The 19,477-nt window shown below is 34.5% G+C and overlaps 3 protein-coding genes and 1 pseudogene across 3 annotated transcripts; 1 reads left to right on the top strand and 3 right to left on the bottom strand.

Moving 5' to 3' along the window:
- Positions 1-3,122: 3,122 nt before the first annotated feature.
- On the bottom strand, positions 3,123-4,330 carry LOC140969355 (transcription factor TCP19-like). The gene has a single exon (XM_073430675.1). The coding sequence runs from the start codon at positions 4,328-4,330 to the stop codon at positions 3,311-3,313; it is 1,020 nt and encodes a 339-aa protein (XP_073286776.1). The 3' UTR covers positions 3,123-3,310.
- A 2,790-nt stretch (positions 4,331-7,120) lies between these two features.
- Positions 7,121-9,773, bottom strand: LOC140969367 (cytochrome P450 704C1-like; annotated as a pseudogene).
- Positions 9,774-11,263: 1,490 nt separating this feature from the next.
- Positions 11,264-13,294, bottom strand: LOC140969363 (cytochrome P450 704C1-like). The gene is made up of 5 exons (XM_073430686.1): positions 12,783-13,294; positions 12,413-12,697; positions 11,946-12,287; positions 11,643-11,843; positions 11,264-11,542 (listed from the first exon to the last, which is right to left on the bottom strand). The coding sequence occupies exons 1-5, from the start codon at positions 13,173-13,175 to the stop codon at positions 11,357-11,359; spliced, it is 1,407 nt and encodes a 468-aa protein (XP_073286787.1). The 5' UTR covers positions 13,176-13,294; the 3' UTR covers positions 11,264-11,356.
- Positions 13,295-15,980: 2,686 nt separating this feature from the next.
- Positions 15,981-17,642, top strand: LOC140969366 (fasciclin-like arabinogalactan protein 8). The gene has a single exon (XM_073430689.1). It carries the CDS (start codon positions 16,077-16,079, stop codon positions 17,343-17,345), a length of 1,269 nt encoding a protein of 422 aa, XP_073286790.1. The 5' UTR covers positions 15,981-16,076; the 3' UTR covers positions 17,346-17,642.
- Positions 17,643-19,477: the final 1,835 nt, after the last annotated feature.

Raw genomic sequence — 19,477 nt, 5'->3', positions numbered from 1 at the left:
ATATTAGAATTTAAAACATTTTTATAATAAGTTTTTATGTTATGCGTGATATGATTAATTAATTTTAAAGTTCAAAATATAGATATAGGTAAAAAGATACCTTACTAGGCTATGATAGATATATAAATAGATAAAATGCAAATTTACTAAAATGAGTTTAATAGATTTTTTATTAAACAAAAATAGAATGTTTTGTAATTTGAGAAAAAATCGTATTTTTTGTTTATAAAAAAAACATATCATGACACTAAAATTAGTTAATCTAAGTGAAGTATAGATTCTTAATTTGAGTATTCAACGGCAAAAAAAGTGATGAATGGTTTTTGACATTAAAAAATCAGTTTTGTATGTTTCTTAAACCATTATTTTGTGTTAATTTTTGCTTAATTTAATTGAAATTTTAACACGATGAGATCTTGCTTTTGATTCTACGAAAGTGATTATTGTAAATATATATATATATATATTAAAAAACTTATTTATCGAACATCACTAACTTTGATTTTCAGATTTTCATTTTTGTTTTCAGAGACTTCTAATTTTCTTCATTTTTTTCAAATATATAAATTATTAGTCCATAAAAAACATAAGTAGTTGCAATCACTATTTCAGTTATTTGGGGCTAAACACCACAAAAAAATTGGGTCCAACGACAGGCAATTGAAATGATAATTGTGATGCGTCATAAATCCCAATCCCCAACTAGTGTCCTGATTTCCTATGAAACTGTATTTGAACAATTAAGTATAAATCAACCATGAGTTGAAAACATAGTAAGATACAATCGAAACGCAACCCTTATGATGTATTTGAATTGATGTATTTGAAGTTACAGATTTCAAGTTTTTATTTCGTTTGATTTGTGATAAAGTTAGATTTTTTTTATGTTTTTATTCGATTTGATACACTTGCATGTGGCCGTGCCACACGATCCAAATTTTGTGCTAACACTTATATTATAAATATTAATACGGGAAATTAGTCTTCAGTCCCCAGCCGTCGATTTTTTTTGTGTTCAGTCCCTGGGTACTTTTTTAGTACCACATTTCCACATGAAGTGTACCATATTTCCACATGAAGTGTACCACATTTTGTGATTAGGAAGTGAACCCAAAGAAATATTTTGATTGGAGATTTTTCACCAACTTCCACGTATTAATACACAATATCAAATAAAATAAAATAAAATAGCATTGAAAGGACAAAAACACCCATGAACAACGAGGCCCACCGAAACCAATTAATAGCCACGTCTAATAGCCCATAAACTTCCTTCGTAGGGGTCCAGTTAGCAGTGGATAACATATAGGCACTTGCTGCAGGACCACCTCGCCACTGCCATGGCACAACACCCCTCCCGGCACCCCCCTAATTTTTTCTATTTTTAAAAATTTGTTATTTTTAATTTAAAAAGGTACTCGTTAAATAATATTTTTTTAAAAAAAAGATATAGGATTTTCTTTCTTCTCTGGGAATGGGTAAAACATTTGTAAACTCAAGCTTTTCTTATATATGTATATATATAATAATATTATACCAATAAAATAAATTAATATATATTTATAAAATAATTATTGTAAAAATATTATACCAATAAAATAAATTAATATATATTTATAAAAAATTTATTGTAAAAATAATATTTCAGTAATTTTATAAACAGTATACAAATCCAAATATTAAATTTTTTTTTGAATTAAAAAAAATCCAAACATTAATTTTTAAAATGCATTTTTGAACACTTTTCTGAAACGTGGGTCCTGCTCAATTGTTAAACAGGTAAACATGTCTGTGGACCCTACATCAACCTGATTAACACGTGCGAATTGCTTCTTTGACCAAACTTCCGCAAAAAAGAACCAGCGTTCGCTAAAATATTTTAGAAATTAAACTAGAAACATCTGTGGATATCACTTTATTGGACTTCTTCAATCATAATTCCAAAAAATAAGGTTAAGGAATTCGGAAATGACAAAAACTTGTGTGAGACGATTTCACATGTCGTATCTGTGAGACGGATCTCTTTTTCGGGTCATCCATGAAAAAGTATTACTTTTTATGCTAAGAGTATTAATTTTTATTGTGAATATGAGTAGGGTTGACCCGTCTCACAGATTAAGATCCGTGAGACGGTCTCACATGAGACCCACTAGAAATGAAATTTATTGTTCTCATGTTCGGTTTCTACTATTGCGTNTTTTATTTTTGGATTATTTGTAAAAATTTTCTATAAATAGATCTCTCATTTGTGAAGAAAATCACAATTGAGTTGAGAGAAAAATATTATAAAGTGTGTAGTGTGATAATTTTGAGAGTTTGAGATTTTTACTTTTTTACCGTAAATTTTTACTTTTTCACAACAATATCGACATTAACGCATAAATATACCAATCAATTTACGAGAGAGTTCATCACAAACTTACTAGTTATTTTATATTTAACTCATGTTTTATAATTAATAATGACAAAAACTTGTGTGAGACAGTCTCACGGGTCGTATTTTGTGAGACATATCTCCTATTTGGGTCATCCATGAAAAAATATTACTTTTTATTGTGAATATCGGTAGGGTTGACCAATCTCACAGATAAAAATTTGTGAGACCATCTCACAAGAGACATACTCATTAATAATTATATACATCTCGACTCAACTTACAATTTAGCCCTATTTACCAAATAATTATACTAAATCAAATCTTATGTTGAATCTCAATAGACATATCAGTGTCACCCTACTTCAAGTGTGATGAAGGAATCCTCTTCCACTACAAGGGGAAAGTAAGGTTTCGAATCCAAAAGACAATGAAAAACCCCAAACCAAATAATCAAATAAAAAACAAACATTAGTGATTTTCTAGACGGGGGAGCTTACCAAATTCATGGACAACTTCACAATAGGTAAGTATGATATGAGACACAAAAATTGTCCCGTCTATATCCACCGGCATCGGAGGCCGACGACAAATGAGTTTCAATCGATCGAGTCTTTGGGTTGTGCTCATGTGTTTTAAATGTTGGTTGGAAAATCAAGATTTGAACTTACAAACGAAGTGCAAATTGGTATGTAGAGAAAATTACGAAGATTGCTACATTAGCTTTTAAAAAAGAATGAAGAGTTAATATGAAAATTAGCAAATTTAATTTGGTTAGCTAAACTTTAATTCGTTCACTTACAAATTTATGGAATCAACTAAGATCAAATATGCCATAGATAAAAGGAAGTTGGTAAGATTATAAGGTTACTAGATGAGAGGACAAAGAAGGCGATTTTGCTACCAACTTTTTGACTTTGGCCCAGAAATCGAGCCTCAACGCTCTGCCGAACGAGTGGGAACAAAAGTAAACTCTTTTTTCTCTCGAATTTCCCAAGAAAAATCCCTCAGCATTTGTGTCCTGATCGATCCAGAGCCATGGCTCGAACTCGGCAAACTCTGTTTCTCCGCCTGGGCTCCCATTCTACTGCTGCTATAAATCGTAGCGCCGGGATTTTGAAGATAATTAACGCCGACAACTGGCTGCGTGGCGACGATGGATGCGGAAACAGGCCTTGCAGCGGCGGAAATATTCACAAGATTGAGTGCAGCAGCGGGCTGAATTGCTACAACTTGTGGGGTTTGATTTGGTGGGAGTATGAGGAAAGTTGGAGATGAACTCGCGTTGTTTGGGACGACGGTTGGTATAGCCCACATGGTGGGGATTTGAACTATTGACATTAATGGAGCTGAAATCGAAGCGTTATTGCTTGAAATGATTGCTGAATTGTTAGCATTCATAGAGGAAAAACTGTCACTGGTTGTGGTCGTGTTTATGTCGATGAATTCGCTGGTGACGGGGCGCTTTCTTTTGCGGTTCGTCAGGTCTTCGGTGGCGGAGTCGACTGGAGCGGTGGTTGGTATTTTTAAGGTGCCGTTGACTGACATGGCTATGGAGGGGACGGTACCAGTGCCTGTGGCGTTGATGATGGCAGGCTCAGCTTGTTCTAAGAGCCAACGTATGGTTTCGCCGTCGGACTTGTGGCCGAGTTCTCGGGTTAGCTGGAAAACTCTGGCGGCGCACGTGGCTGGCATTCGGATTCTCCTGCCTCGGCCTTCCACTTTAGTGTGTCGGTCTTTTCTCGATGATTTTATCGCCGGGGGCGCTTCTGGTGGAGCTGGTTTCTCCTCCGCAGTCTCGGGTTCTTCTTCTTTAAGAGAGAAATTAATCGTGGGCGGCACCATGCGGATTGGCTGCGCAATCGTAAGCGGCGGCGGCGGGGGGCCGGATCCCATGCTGTCTCCTGTGGGATTCATTTCTTTTCCTCCCATTTCTCGATTCTTTGGTGAAGCCATGATTTTGGCACGAAGCATGTAAAAACGAGAAATTTATTTTATGGTTTCAAGTGAAGAAAGTGTGCAAAGCCAAATAAACGTATCAATTCGATCTCTTCTGTTTGATACTTATCCATGGAAATTTTCAAATTTTACTATTTTCATTATAACTTCATTAAGTCAATAGCAATAAATTTATTTGAACAGTACATGTATTTCAGATTTTTTTTATTTTTATAATTTTTAACATTATTTTTTATTATATTTTTTAAATTTATATTCCATTCAAAATTAATAATAATAATGTTTTAGAATGATAAATCTCGTTTATCTGACAATTTAATCCGGTTATTTAAACGTATGGGGCCCATTAAAACATTTTCTGTCTACGTTAGGACCAATAAGAGAGCGTTAGGGGGGTCCATCTATGGCATGCTTCCTTTTAATTTTAATTTTAATATACAATAAAGTTTATTCCTCGAGTTTTGAGGATATGCTTCTCTAGATTAAATTACCTTTTTTATACCTTTTCTCGTACGATTAAACATGAGAATTTTGCACTACAAATACTTAGATAAATTACTTTCAACGTATAACACTCGATCAATTAGATGAAGAGTTATAGTGGAATGACGACCTTTTTCACATTATTTACTGCTAACATTAAAAAAATTGGATAACAGAGACAAATTTTGTGTCTTGGTCACAAGTTTTTTTAATGGTTTGTTTTTTCATTAATTATTACAATTATGATTTTATAAATATTATTAAGAATATAGATAATAGAAAATTGTTAGTTTTTTATAATTATGATTTTATTTTTAATTGAATATAAATCAAATTAAATTTAAAAAAATTTATATAAGCAGTTGGCTCTTGGTAAATATGTAATATCTCCCAATAGAATGCTATCCCATTGGAATACACGCGGCATACCAGAAGGCAATGGGGCCTAAACCTATTCAAAGAATTGAATTCAACCATCCCTAAAAGGCTCCCACTGGGTAGGGGGTGGCGGTGGGGTAGTGGGGGACCGGCTGCGGTGGTGGACGCCAGCTCTAGGTTGGGCCCGACTTGGCCTCACTTAGCCCGCTTACTTTAAAAAGGTAGCCCCACATGGATTGGTTACGATAGCGACTCTTGCCAACGTAGTGTTTTTTCCCATCGTCCGTTCACTCTAAACCATGTCCTCATCGACTTATGCCCCAAAACTTTATATTAATTTTTACCCAAAGGAATCATGATGCATAACATAATTTGTCAAATGATATTATCGAATGATTAATTGGTAAATTAGTCGATCCATATTTGGGTGTAGCCTTAACTCATGGTGAGGCGTACCACTTGTCGGGATCCATGTTATAAATAATTAGGTAATTATGAAGTTTCGAGTAGCATCGATCATGTATGTGGAGTCAATAAAATTTAATGGCAAGAAGAAATCGTTGTCATTTAAAACAACAATATAGATTTTTTTTAAAAAAAAAAATTTCCGACAAAGTTCTAATGAAACAAATTTATTTGGAAATATTGTTTGCCCAAACGAGTCCACCACTAACTTTTACCAAAATATTGCGCTTAAAAATGAGATGACTTATTAACGATAGTGCATGCATTGTGGAGTTGAGTGGGGTGGGGTGTCCCCTTTCTTTATTTTCAGTAGGGGCCAAGGGACTTGTACGAGAATGTAGCTTTGGGCCTACTCTCCTCCTATTTATGTCAAATTTCTTGCCCAATCAAACATCCCACCTCTCGTGTATTGTAATAAAAAAAAAAAAAAAAAAACATCCCATTTCCCACAAATAAATAATAATAATTCCATAATAATGTATCATTCATCTAATAAAAATAAAATAGATTGGATAGAAGAATTGAAGATCTCGAGTACTTAAGAATTAAATCCCAAGCTAACTCATTAAGCTCCAATTATGGTTCCATTAATTATCTAATGAGAACAAGTTATAAGGACTTGATTAAAGTTAGGCACTTCATCAGAAAATAGCTGAATAATAGCTCATTTCTTTCATCCAAAGTCAAGCAAAATCTGGGATTTGAGTTCAAATTCAATGTATTCTTATGTGATATTTAATATCATTTTAAAAAATGCATAATTTTTAATGATCTAAAGTAGGCAAATGGAACATCCAATTTTTCACGAACGGGGATGGACACGGACGAAAACATAAGTTTTCAAAAGTGACATTCTTTAAATTATGACAGGACGCAATTATGCCTTTTTGTGTGGAGAAAACATATGTTCATAAAGAAAATTATATACAAAATTTGAACAGTGACCACATATGCAGCATGTTAATACAAATCCTAAGGAGTTTATTCTTGCAAAACATGAGCATGTAAGTGTTTAGTGTAAACCTAGTTTCCCATTCCAGGGCTTCTTGGACCAAACCTTTCATTTCTCTGTTTTCCAGCTCTTCATCATTCGTCTGTTTTTTTATATACTATTTCATAGATAGCATGAGATGATTGAAAGATATATATGTATAATACTAGTGATGAAAAAATTAATAAATATCAATAATTTATTATAATACTAGAATTTTCTGCTCTACAATATATACATCAAAAAATTTTTTTTTGAGATTAAGATTTAGACCTAACTCAATCTCAAAAACTTGCTTAAGGTAGATGATTGTCCAAGTCCATAGATACAAATCTCAACGACTATCCTAACACATCATATTTCATCGCTCCATGCATGGAGAGGGAAAAATATCATATGCCAGACTTCCAAAGTGCATTTGTGTACAAGCATCATTATGAAGCATCCCAGTCATGTATATTCATCGTTGTATGACACTATTGAGAAAAAATTTGTCATGCTAACTAACATACCCGTCAACATTATGTGGCCAAATCAAATTGCTCTTGTGTCGGCTGATCTACAATTTCATTCGTAAGATAGACTTGGAGGATAATGATTTTCTGGAATATGAGGTAGAGGTAGTGGACATAGTAGCAAAATTTCATCTCAACAAAGTGGTCAGACAATGGATGAGATAAATGATTATATAAGCGCTTCTGAAGGCTATAAATAGACAAATTATAGAATATCACAAGGTAGTGTGCACGGATTCCTGTTCACATTTACCACACATTGCACTATGAGTCTGTGGAAGGCACGAACATGAAGTCCTCCATCGATGTGAAGATCGATCCTTGTTCTGTATTTTACTCCTCGCATCACTTAATCGGAAGACGAAAAATCTTAACAAAACAGCTGCGAATATTTTCATCTTTTATGTAGGCAAATTCCTTCCCCAAACAGACTCTTGGTCCACCCTGTTTGGTAGTTTACATCCAAATTCCACTTTATCAAAAGAGTAACTATGACACCTAAAATAGATTCAAAGATTAAATTAAACGAGTGGCCGGAGGAGATGCCACTACTCCACCGCAAATTTCTTTTATATCTATGCGTGTATATTTTTTCTTGGTAATACAGCAAAGCAATATCTAGTCTCCCCTATGTTAATTTTTTTTTACTTCACTGTTGACTTAAACAGGACACAATGTAGAAGAGAAATTCATGTCAAACCCAACACTAGTATCCACCGACCCACAACGAACGCGAACACAAAGTTTGACTACCATTAGGGTAATGAATCCAAGTGCATAAGTGAAAATTAATTTCCCAGTTGAGGTTAAAATAGCAAAACTCAGGATTTACGTGAATGGTTATGAACCGACAATATAGGTAGTCATTAGAAGCATGATAACGGCATAACAAAAATGCAGTTCACCAGGAGAAACAACATCGAATGCACAACCAGAATATGAATAAGTAACCTGGAAGGCAGAGAATTTGAAGGGACTCTCCTGTCTGAAGCAGTGATTCTCATCAAGCCATCTTTTGGGTTTAAAGTTGTCAGCGTCATCACCCCATATAAATTTCATCCTCCCCATTGCATAAGGTGTATGAGGCACGATACCCCCTTTCTTCTAACTATAACCATCTGGCATTGTATCGTCCGATAAGAATAGTTTTGCATCCTTTTCACAAAAAAGAACAAATTTTCAATTGTGGCTGTATGTGTCTTCGATGAAAATGAAACCTGCTCGTCAGCATCTTAGCAGAATCTTGGAATCTAATAACCAAATTCCAATAACACCAGATAAAGTTTGTGATTTTGAAAGGAATTTTAACTTTTTCAGGACTTACCACTGGAAGTGAAGGATAGAGTCAACGAGTTTCAGTCAATACGGCATGTAGATAATGCATCTTCTCAAGAGCTGCTTCATTCACCCTATCTGTAAAATTCCGACAAATTTGTCACCTCGTTTGATCCTACCGCATCGTTTATTTCTTGAGCCACTTTTTCCTGCACAAGAGGATGCTCGCAAAGCATGTAAATAAACCAAGACAGAGATGTTGTTGTCGTGTCCTTCCCAGCTCTTATGAAGTTCAATATTATATCTCGCAGGTATTTAGGATTGGTATTGATCTGCAGCAAGAACCTCGACAAAATGTCTTCTTTTTTCAACTGCATCTGTCACACAATTATAAATGTCCAAGTTTTATCTTCAAATACACAAAGCTTGCGTTTGGACGGATGAATTTAACTTGAACGAAGGATTTGAGATGACACAAATACATGAGTTCAAATCTTTCGGTTCAAATGCATCTTAAATTACCACCCGTCATTAAATTCATGGTTCCCTCACTATGTTTTAGTAACTACAGAAACTGCAGATTTATTCACACAGATATGTCTCATCCGGGGATTTGTTCATTTGCTCGATCTTGCTAGAGATCAACTTATGTACACATTCATCAATCACTTTAAGACTTGTCTTCAATTTCGCTTCCCAACAAATATCGAGAATTCTATTAATCTTCCACATAATATCCACGTATCTCCAAATAGCCATTGAACTCGCATCATCAAATGCATAACTAAATTTAGTGCCTTCTTCATTTGAACCACACATACTGTCTAGATCAACTCCAAACGCAACTCTAAAGAACGAATCTAAAGTGGATTTCATGAAAAGGTCCTGCATTTATCACGATAATCAGTGGATTTTTCATTTTAAAATTCATCTGTTCTGTTGAAAATCTTGGAGAAAACTCACTTGGATATCCATTTCTTGATTGGAATTTGCAGCATCAGGTACTATCTTAGTGAGCTTTACTACATTTTTTCTAAAGATGACGCTACTGAAATCTCTTAGAACCCTTGTGGAGAACTCATGGCTCGATACTTTTCTCTGCTCTTGCCATTTTTTTGGTCCTGCAAAGATAAAAAAAATAAAAACCATGAAGTTCCTGCATTTGTTTTAATTAAAAAGGATAATGTACGTAGTAACTGCACCTGATTTTGTTCTTACTAATATGGAGAGAAAATAAACGAAAGGCATTGAAAGTATATTTTGGCAACTCATAAAATCAACGCATCAGGATTTGACGCTTGGTGTGCAAATCAAGGGTCTACTTTGGCCAATGCCAACAGTCCCAACCAAACATAGTAATTATCATATTAAATTTATTTTCTAATATTGATTTTTCATAGTTTATATGATGTTGAATATTTAATTATTATTTTGTCTTTCTATATAATACGATAATTATTGTGATAATTATGCTAAGAATTTTGTGATATGGTATGTTTGTTTCAAAAGATTTGTTTCTAATAAAACTATAACATTCTATATTGTGTAGGTTTCCTTGTTGATAAAACGTAGGGCTATAAATAAGAGGATTCATCTCATACAATGCAGTGTGATTTACGCAGAAGCACACACATATTATTGCACATTTGCACGCCATAAACTTTAAAAGAAAACACTCTACAAGGTTGCTGTTAATCGAAGAAGTGCTGAATACACGTGTTGTCATGATGTGAAGGAGTTGGCTGAAGATTTGTTTTTGTTGGTCCAGTTTTGACATCGTGTTTTGCTTCCTTATATATTGTTTTAATGTGATTCTTTGTTTTAGGAAGCATTTGATTTTCTCAACGTGTTGAGAAAATAGATTTTTGATTAAAATCACTAGTGTTAGTTTTTGTGTAAACTCGTTGGTTTTCTAGTGATTATTTTTTGTCCTGAGGCACCCCGCAAGTATTTATGCTTATGCAAAATTTATTCCGTTCCATCGTATATATTTAAAGTCAGTTTGTCTTACTAACTTATATATTCCATTGTATGTTGCGTGAAATGTTGTAACATTTCACATAAGACTGAATTCTGATAAACACAAATTTATAGTCACATATGATGTTATTTGTTTCACTGGTAAACAAAATACATCACATACCTTACACTCTCTACATTATAGATCCAAATATAAAACTCCTGACTTTGCAGGGATCTAAACTCTAGTAACACAAATTGTAAACAGGGTTACTTCAAAATCACCTATGGCTAAGTTCTCATTTTTAAATGTTATTTTTCCTGATATATCATAACTTTAGTTGAATTCTGGGCAAAGATGATCTCCATCCACCTGATGTGGCTGATATGCTACTAACATCCTAATCAGCAAACAATGCCCTGTGCCAAGTTCAGCAATCCGCAAATATTGCGTGTTTCAATTATGAAATGAAAATTTTAATTAATTATATGCTTTTTATTTTTATTTTTTTTTGTGGACCGACCCGTCTAACTCGCAGCTCACCTTTGTGCCCGGCCTGTCATGAGTTGGTCCATTTAACGGCCCTAATAATCAACACTGCAGGGACGTCGATTCTCATACATTTTTACGAATTTGCGGAGCCTATTGTTTTTGGAAACAGTTGTATGGGCTTGGTCAATGTGGTCCTTATTGTGGAGAGGCAGTACGAGAATATTTTGCCAAGTTGCTTGAAGAAATATGTCTCGTATCTATAGGTATTCTCTACCAATCCACATATGTTAGTTTCAGGTACAAATACCTTTTTGTTCTAAAATCGTTTTAGCTTTTCTTGGAAGTATGGCGTGCGTTATTTCGACAATCTTAAATACATGACAATCTTGAGTTGTGAATTTCTGACCGGATTATTTCGACAAATTTTTAAATATACATCAACCAGACGGCTTAGTGTATGTTTCCTATTTTGTCCTTGGAACAACCAAAACATCAAGGCTTCCCCTTATATGAAGCGTAATCATGGTCCTGTAAGTTACATTTTTGGCATCATCCCTTAATTTGAAACGGAAGAATCGAACCAGACTAGCCGATACTATCTTCATTTGGCGATAAGCAAAGTCCTTGCCTAGACATATCCGAGGCCCCGCCTGAAATATGCAAACAACAAAAGATACTTGTCGTTTTTGTGCATGCTCTCCATAATTTTAATAGCTTAATTAATTGGTATATATTGAATAAAAAATTTACGTGAAATGCAATGAATTTGAAAGGCGATTGGGGTTGAAAGATGCCATTTTGCAGCCATCTCTCTGGCAGAAATTCCTCGGCGTCATCTCCCCAAATATGTGGCATTCTTCCCATTGCATAAGCCATGTAATACACACCATCTCCCTTTTTAAGCCTATGCCCATCCGGAAGAGTATCATCTGTTTCAGCACACCTTCCATCCTAAATATTCAACACACACACATATATATGGTCTTAATTTGTTAGTGAAATTAAATTGTATAAAAATTAACATGTTGAAAAGGTTGCTGATCAGAAGCTTACCACTGGTACCGCGGGGTACAGCCTCAAGGTCTCAGTCAATGTTGCATGAAGGTAATGCATTTCTTCCAGTGCTTCATCACTTAAACTTTGCGTAAAACCATAGATGCTAGTGTCGTCGTTTGGCGCAACGACGACTCTGTTCAATTCTTGTGCGATTTTTTCTTGGACAGGCGGATTCTTGCAGAGCATGTAAATGAACCAAGAGAGCGTGTTTGCTGTGCTGTCTTTACCAGCAATCATAAAATTCAGAATTATGTCCCTCAAGTATTCATCTGTCATCGTGTCTGGGTATTTCTTGCTTTCAACCAGAAACCTTGACAGTATGTCTTCCTTATCAGTATCCTAGAGTCACAAAATTCGATTTTGGTTTGAAATTTTCTATTGAATCAATATTCATGAGTTCGATTCAATTCTCATGAGAATATATATAAAAATATTTAACCAAAACTTTAATTAATACTACTCACACAAGGTTGTTGGGTCTCCATTTGTTCCTTCTTGATTTTGATAACCCTGTCCACAAAATCATGAATAAATTTGATATTTTTCTTGAGGGTTGCTTCTCCGCCGATATTAAAGTATCTCTTGATCTTCCACAGTGGATCTGGATAACGCCAATATATTAACTCATTTGAATCATCAAAGGCTTTGATAAATTCATTCCCCTCTTTGTTTGATCCTTGGAGGCAATTTAAGTCGACTCCAAAGCCAACTTTGAATATGGAGTCAAGTGAACACCTCATCAACAGAGCCTTCAAACGTAAATAATTAAATGATTAGCTTGCCTTGACGTATTATATAAATATTCGTTCTAAGCTTCATTGGTTAACAAGTCACCTGCATATCAAAAACTCGATTGTTCTCCGAAAACTCATAAACGATTCCGACCAATTTCACCGCATTTTTCCTGAACACCGCGCAGCTGAAATCTCTCAACACTCTGGCCGAGAACTCAAAGCTCGCCAGTTTCCTCTGCTGCCTCCACTTGTCTCCATCCACTGCAAAAATCCCTTGCCCGAACAAATCGGTCACAACTTCTTGATTGGACTCGCCCTTGGAATACTTACCGAAATTTGTTTTCAGAATATGCTCGATGTTTCTTGGTTCAGTCGTGTATATTTCACTGTGCTCTGGGGAGAGCAGCCTCCAGGTTTTGTGTTTCTTGGACGTTTTGATTTGGTAGTCGTAGAGTGTGCTGAAGTAGAAAAGTTGATGGAATACGGTTCCCATGACCGGTGGGTAGTCCGGGTTGTTTAAGGATTTTCCGGTGTAGGTTTTGATTACGAGGGACGAAATGAGGATCGATAGAAGTAGGAGTGTGGTTGCAGTGATGTAGAAGATGACTTCAAGGANATAAAGGAATAACAAATTCAAAACTTGTAAATTCTTCTGTTAACGAACATTGTTTTGTCATATGTGTTATTGATCTATCGGTAAAGTTATCAAGCTACGGTTCAAGGGATTATGTCATGTTCACTTATAGGTCATTTTAAACAATAATGCTTATACATATAATAATCTCTCATAATTAATTTAAAGTGCAGTTTGAGAAATATCGTGTATAACTTTATAAATTATCATAAACTCTTCCCATAATTAAGGGAACATGAGAATTATAATGATGATTTGTTTCATGTCAAAAATCTTCTGTAACAACAATATGTGAATAATCAATAAATATCACGAAAATCATTAATAAAAATGTATAGAAAATATTGCCCAATATTTGAATAACCTTAACTTATGATTAGGTAAGTTATCAATTATTGGCTGCTTTTTAAATTATTCGAATGAATCTTCCCAAGTTTATTCATAGCATATGGTTTCTCTCAGTAAACACCAAGACATTATATATTTTCTCTATGTTAGTGTAAGATAAAAATATTACTTTTGTATTTGAAAATATCGTCTAGGCTCATCACGAGTCCATGACTTTGAATGATTTTCTCGGGAAACAAGATCGGAGCTTTAGAAATTTATTTATGTCTTGTTTGATCCAAATTGTTAATGGGCTCGTACCAACAACGACAACCGCCCGATTAAAGTTATTTTTTTATATATTAATATAAAGGGTGGAGAAGACTCGAACTTGAGTCAATACATGGAGAATTCCGATGAGACTATTGAGCCAAGTCCCGGGTCTCTCCCCGATTAAAGTTATTACTAGGGGTGTGCAATCGGTCTATTCGGTTACCGATCGAACCGAATAGACCTATAACCGATTTAACCGATTTTATTTTCAAATAACCGAACCGATCGAAATATTCATAGAAACCTAATTAACCGAACCGATTTTTAAATCGGTTATTTCGGTCGATATTTTTTAAAAAATACGAATTTTTACACAAAAAAAATAGAGATCTTATAAATAACAAGGAACATTGAACAAAAAATACCAATAATAAATAGAAATATTGAAGATAAAATCATTAGATGAATGAGCTTCTTTTCTAATATATGAAAAGTTGGGTTTCCTTCTAATGTATTTTTAATGTCCACATACAACTTAAATTAATATATATACTAATTCGGTCAATTCGGTTTAACCGAATTTTTCAAATTAAAATCGAAACCGAACCGAATTAACCGATTTTCTAAAATTTCAAAACCGAACTTCCGAATTTCCGAATTAATTCGATTCTGTCGGTTAATTTGATTTAACTGAAATTTTGCACATCCTAAATTATTATTGCAAAAAATAGGGAAAAGTTAAAAGTAAAAGAAAAGAGAAGGTTGGGTTATCACTTTTCAGCCTAATACAACAGTGCGTTACAGCACAGCGCCAGCAGAATCCAGAGCATATTTTGTTCTTTCTAATTTTAAATAAATTAGAATTGATATGAATCAGTTAAATTCCATTTTGGTAAATACAACCAAAAAATATGCGCTTGAATAAATAAGCTAAATATGTCACATCAAAGGAGAAGCATGTTTATGGTTCCTAAAAATGAACGTTTGTCATTCTAAAAAAAAGGACTTTTAATACTTATGGTACGATACTATCACACACTTAATTGGGATTTCATACATGATTTTTTTTTTAAAAAAAATTAAACTGTTTGAAAAAGAGTCGAAAATTCATATCTTACATGAAAAATATGATATTCATCGCATTCAATGATTAATCCGACCTACAAGTGTTTCTTGGTCATATGGTAAAACTTCACATATTTTTCAATAAACTCAACAATTTTTTGTTTATGTTAATCACACGAAGTGTTAAGTTGGGACATTTTGTTTTTTTAAGCATGGTCAATTGAAATATTTTCTTTATTAAATAGTTGATGACGTTATTTTACAAATTTTGTCTAAGTTTTAAATGTTAATTTAAAATATTTATCCAATTAGAAATCGGATAAATAAAAACTCGAGCAAACCCACCAAAGCAAATGCTCACACTGTCACACATGACATGCCCCAGTAGATGGTTTACTTTATTGCAAGTGACACAAAATCTAGAAGTAAATATTCTTGGTTAAGCTAAGATTGCCTTTATTGAATTATAATGACCACCACCGACGAAATCCAACAATCTCACAACAAATAAGACAGGGTAGGGTACCCCTTCCCAATAAATGTATCCCAAAGCAAAAGGCAGGGACAACCCTGTCATTTCACACAACAAATTTAATTTAATAAGACCAAACTTTTGAATAATAAAATAATTCCAGGCTGGTACTTGGAACCATTACCACCACTCACATGCCTCAAATCCACACAAATTACAAAAACATGGTCCAATTTTTAAATCTTGATATGTACTTCCCAAGCATTCGATAATATTATTTATATGTGGGAAAGAGAGACGGATTTTGAATTTGTTTAATGTTATATTCTCTAAAGAATTAATTAATTATACTTATATATCATAATGATTTAAGCATTTAGTTGATATTTTGGGCATTTATTTAATAACAATACATATATTCTTTTTTTTTAAAAGAAAATGATTACTATTTACTTGTATGTTTTTAACATAGTTTATTTTACAAATTTATCTGACAAGGCCAATTGGTGTGGGAAACCCACGATTTGGGAAAATTGACTGCTATATAAACCTTCTCCTCCCACTGACTCAACTCGATACAATAAATCACTGCACTCCACCGCCGCTGCCTCACGATTCCGAATATGGCCGCATTCCGCAATCTTCTCCTCGCCCTCTCCCTCGTCTCTATCACGATTCTCTCCGCTGCCACCAACATTACCGAAATCCTCGGCGCTTACCCTGAATACAGCGAGTTCAACGATCTGTTAAGCAAAACAAAACTCGCAGACGAAATCAACAGCCGCGAACCGGTCACCGTCTGTGTCCTGCCTAACGGTGGACTCTCTTCCTACACTGGAAAATACCCAATCAGTGTCATTAAGAGCATACTGTCCCTGCACGTCTTACTCGACTACTTTGACGGGCCAAAGCTCCACAAAATTTCAGAAGGTTCGATACTCTCCACCACGCTGTACCAGACCACCGGGAACGCCGATGGGAAGCTCGGATTTGTCAACATTACTGTTTTGAGAGGTGGAAAAGTCGGATTTGGATCCGGAATTCCTGGGTCGCCGCTGGATTCTACTTTCACTAAGTCCGTCAAACAAGTACCGTACAATGTGTCGGTGATAGAGGTCAGCCAGGCGATTGCTCCGGCAGAGATTCTGACGGCGGCGCCACCCGCGGCCGACGTTAACATTACGGCTTTACTCGTGAAAGCCGGTTGCAAAAACTTTGCCTCGTTGATCGTTTCTACTGGGGTTTTGAAAGTCTACGAGTCCGCCTTGGACAACGGTCTGACTATTTTCGCGCCGAACGATGAGGCGTTCAAGGCGGAGGATGCGCCAGATCTGAGCACACTCACCAATGCTGAGTTGGTCTCGATCTTGCAGTATCACGCCCTTGCGTCCTACTCTCCCATCGGAACTTTGAAAGAAACCAAGGATAAGATAACTACTCTCGCAACTAATGGCGCCGGGAAATATGCCCTTGGAGTCACAACAAAGGGCGACTCGGTAAGTCTAGACACCGGCGTCGACACATCGAGAATCGCTTCCACTGTGCTCGACTCGACTCCGCTCTGCATTTTCACCATCGACAGTCTTCTTCTTCCTATGGAGCTCTTCGGTAAGCCTCCGTCTCCGTCGCCGGCTCCTGCACCCGAGACTTCTCCATCGCAGTCTCCTGCGGCTGACGCTCCAGCTCCTGAATCCTCTGCGGCTCCCGCCCCAGTACTTTCCCCTCCAGCCCCTCCGACTAATTCACCTAGCGACGCTCCATCGGATGGTCCTACAGACGACTCTCAGAACAGCACCTCCGACAATTCCGCCGGCGTTTTGGCATCTCCGGTGTCGATGAAAACGGTGCTGACAGTTGCAGTTTCGGTATTTGCTTATGTTTTGTTGTCCTAAATCTTCATTCCAGGTTTGCTTAAATTCAATTAATTTTTCTCTTTAATTTGTGTGCCACGCTGTTTTTAGAGGACCGCTGCTGGAAGGAAAAAAATATATTGTACTTTATCTATGAGAGGAAGGATAGACTCAAAATTGGAATTATATATTTTTTAATATTTCTTTTATTTATTTCTCTTAGTCCACGAATCAATTTACAAGTGATTATTCACGTTAAATTTGAGTGGTAAAATGTAATGGTATCTCTCTCTCCTTGGGTTGGGCTAGATCCGTGAATTTGAAACAATTTATTTTTTTTGTATTATATTAAAAAAAAAAAACTCATTTCAAATTCATTTTGTATCAAATTAAACTAATTGTTCGGTCTGAAATTTTCATTCCATCGTCCAGCAGGAGTTTCACGCTCGTATCCAACTCTTTTTTTTTTTGAATAAAGTGAAAGATTAATTTTAAATTCGAAATTGAATGTTTGTGTCGTTTGATTAGTCATTTATGATATTTAAAGGCTTTTAAATATGTGCGACGAAGCACCTCGAAATGGGGGATTGGAGGTTCAATGGGCTCACAATAGGGAGAATTGAGAGCAAGTGCAAATTCAATTACGATAAATAAAATTCATTGCTCCAATCAATACATTGGATGTATGTATGTTATATTCATAGCATTTGGTCTTAATAGTGATCCTCTGGATATTTATATTTCACAATCTTTGGAAAGAGACGTTCAATTTATAAATATAATATTGTTTTTTAGATCAAAATTATTTTTTAAATATTAAATATGAGTTAGATCGACTTTCACAATAAACTTTATTTTTTATTAAAATTATATGTAGAAAATTTTATTTAACGTACACATTCAATTAACATGTATAATGATTATTCATAATTCGGTTATATTTATGATGACAATTTACTAGATACATATTCTGTACGGGTCAAACTCTATAGTTTTGAAAAATCAATCCTCAATTCCAAAAATTATTCATATTAAAATCTAAACATACGTAAAAGATGTATATAAATATACAAAAAGTATATATATTAAAATTTAAAACCTAAATAACTAAGTACAAATATACAATATCAATTATAGTTATATGTATATTTTTTTTAAAAAAAAACAATAAATTATATTATTATTAAAATAATATTTTTAACAAAGTTCAAATTCAATAATAATGTATATGTATAATAAAATATTAAATTTAAGATTTTAAAAAATTAAATTTTTTTAAAAAAAATCGAAAAATCGGTTTTCTGTTTATAACCAGTTCAACCAGTTTCGATCGATTTTGACTAGATATTTTTTCTAAAAGGTAGATTAATAATCATCGCTAATGTCCTTGAACACGGGTATATGGTGTTCCCAAGTACTATTCCTTTCTCAGCATTGTATTAAGAAGTTTCGATATTAGATTTGCTTAATTAATCACTATGCTAATATTTAAGCGAAATAAATCATCTAGTGATATTTTCGTTATGTCAAAATAACCGAATTACTCAAAATTAAATTAAAGTTTTTTTTTATCATTTGATATTAATTTATATTTGAATTTAATTAATCACATATTTGTATTTCATAAATTCATTTTCTAATCCTTTCCTCGATCATATTATTGATAATTAAAACTTGATTTGCAATAATATGGTACGACGACATTACATACTTTTTTGGATTTACAACCTAACATTGATGATCATATTAAGAGACGGTGTAGGGGAAAGGAGAATTAAAAATGAGCTATCATCGGATCGGTGTTGATAAAAAAATTTTAGATTGAATTAAGGTGTATGATGCATGCATTTAATACTGAAAAAGTAAGTGAAAGTCGTTTCGAGTGGGTCGTCGCAGACGTCGGTTTCTCAAGAGGTAAAAATATTACAAATATCTCGCACCGAATATTAAAACTAAAAAAAAAGTAACTTATAAACTCATTAGATAAACCTTTTGGGATGGTACATGTGAAACCTCCCACCTCCATGCCTTGTAACTGTCGAGTAATGATGATTAACGTACGAGTGATAGTGAAAGTTTGTGACCAATAATGGTGATTAATGAGTGATAATAGATGTTTATGGATGATTATGAACGTTTATGAGAGTCGAATAACAGAGGTTTATTGATGATTA

The sequence above is a fragment of the Primulina huaijiensis genome, unplaced genomic scaffold, assembly GCF_012295235.1.
Source record: "Primulina huaijiensis isolate GDHJ02 unplaced genomic scaffold, ASM1229523v2 scaffold41117, whole genome shotgun sequence".
NCBI lineage: Eukaryota > Viridiplantae > Streptophyta > Magnoliopsida > Lamiales > Gesneriaceae > Primulina > Primulina huaijiensis.
The sequence above is the reverse complement of the archived record's forward strand: the minus strand, read 5'-3'. Positions and strand labels throughout refer to the sequence as shown.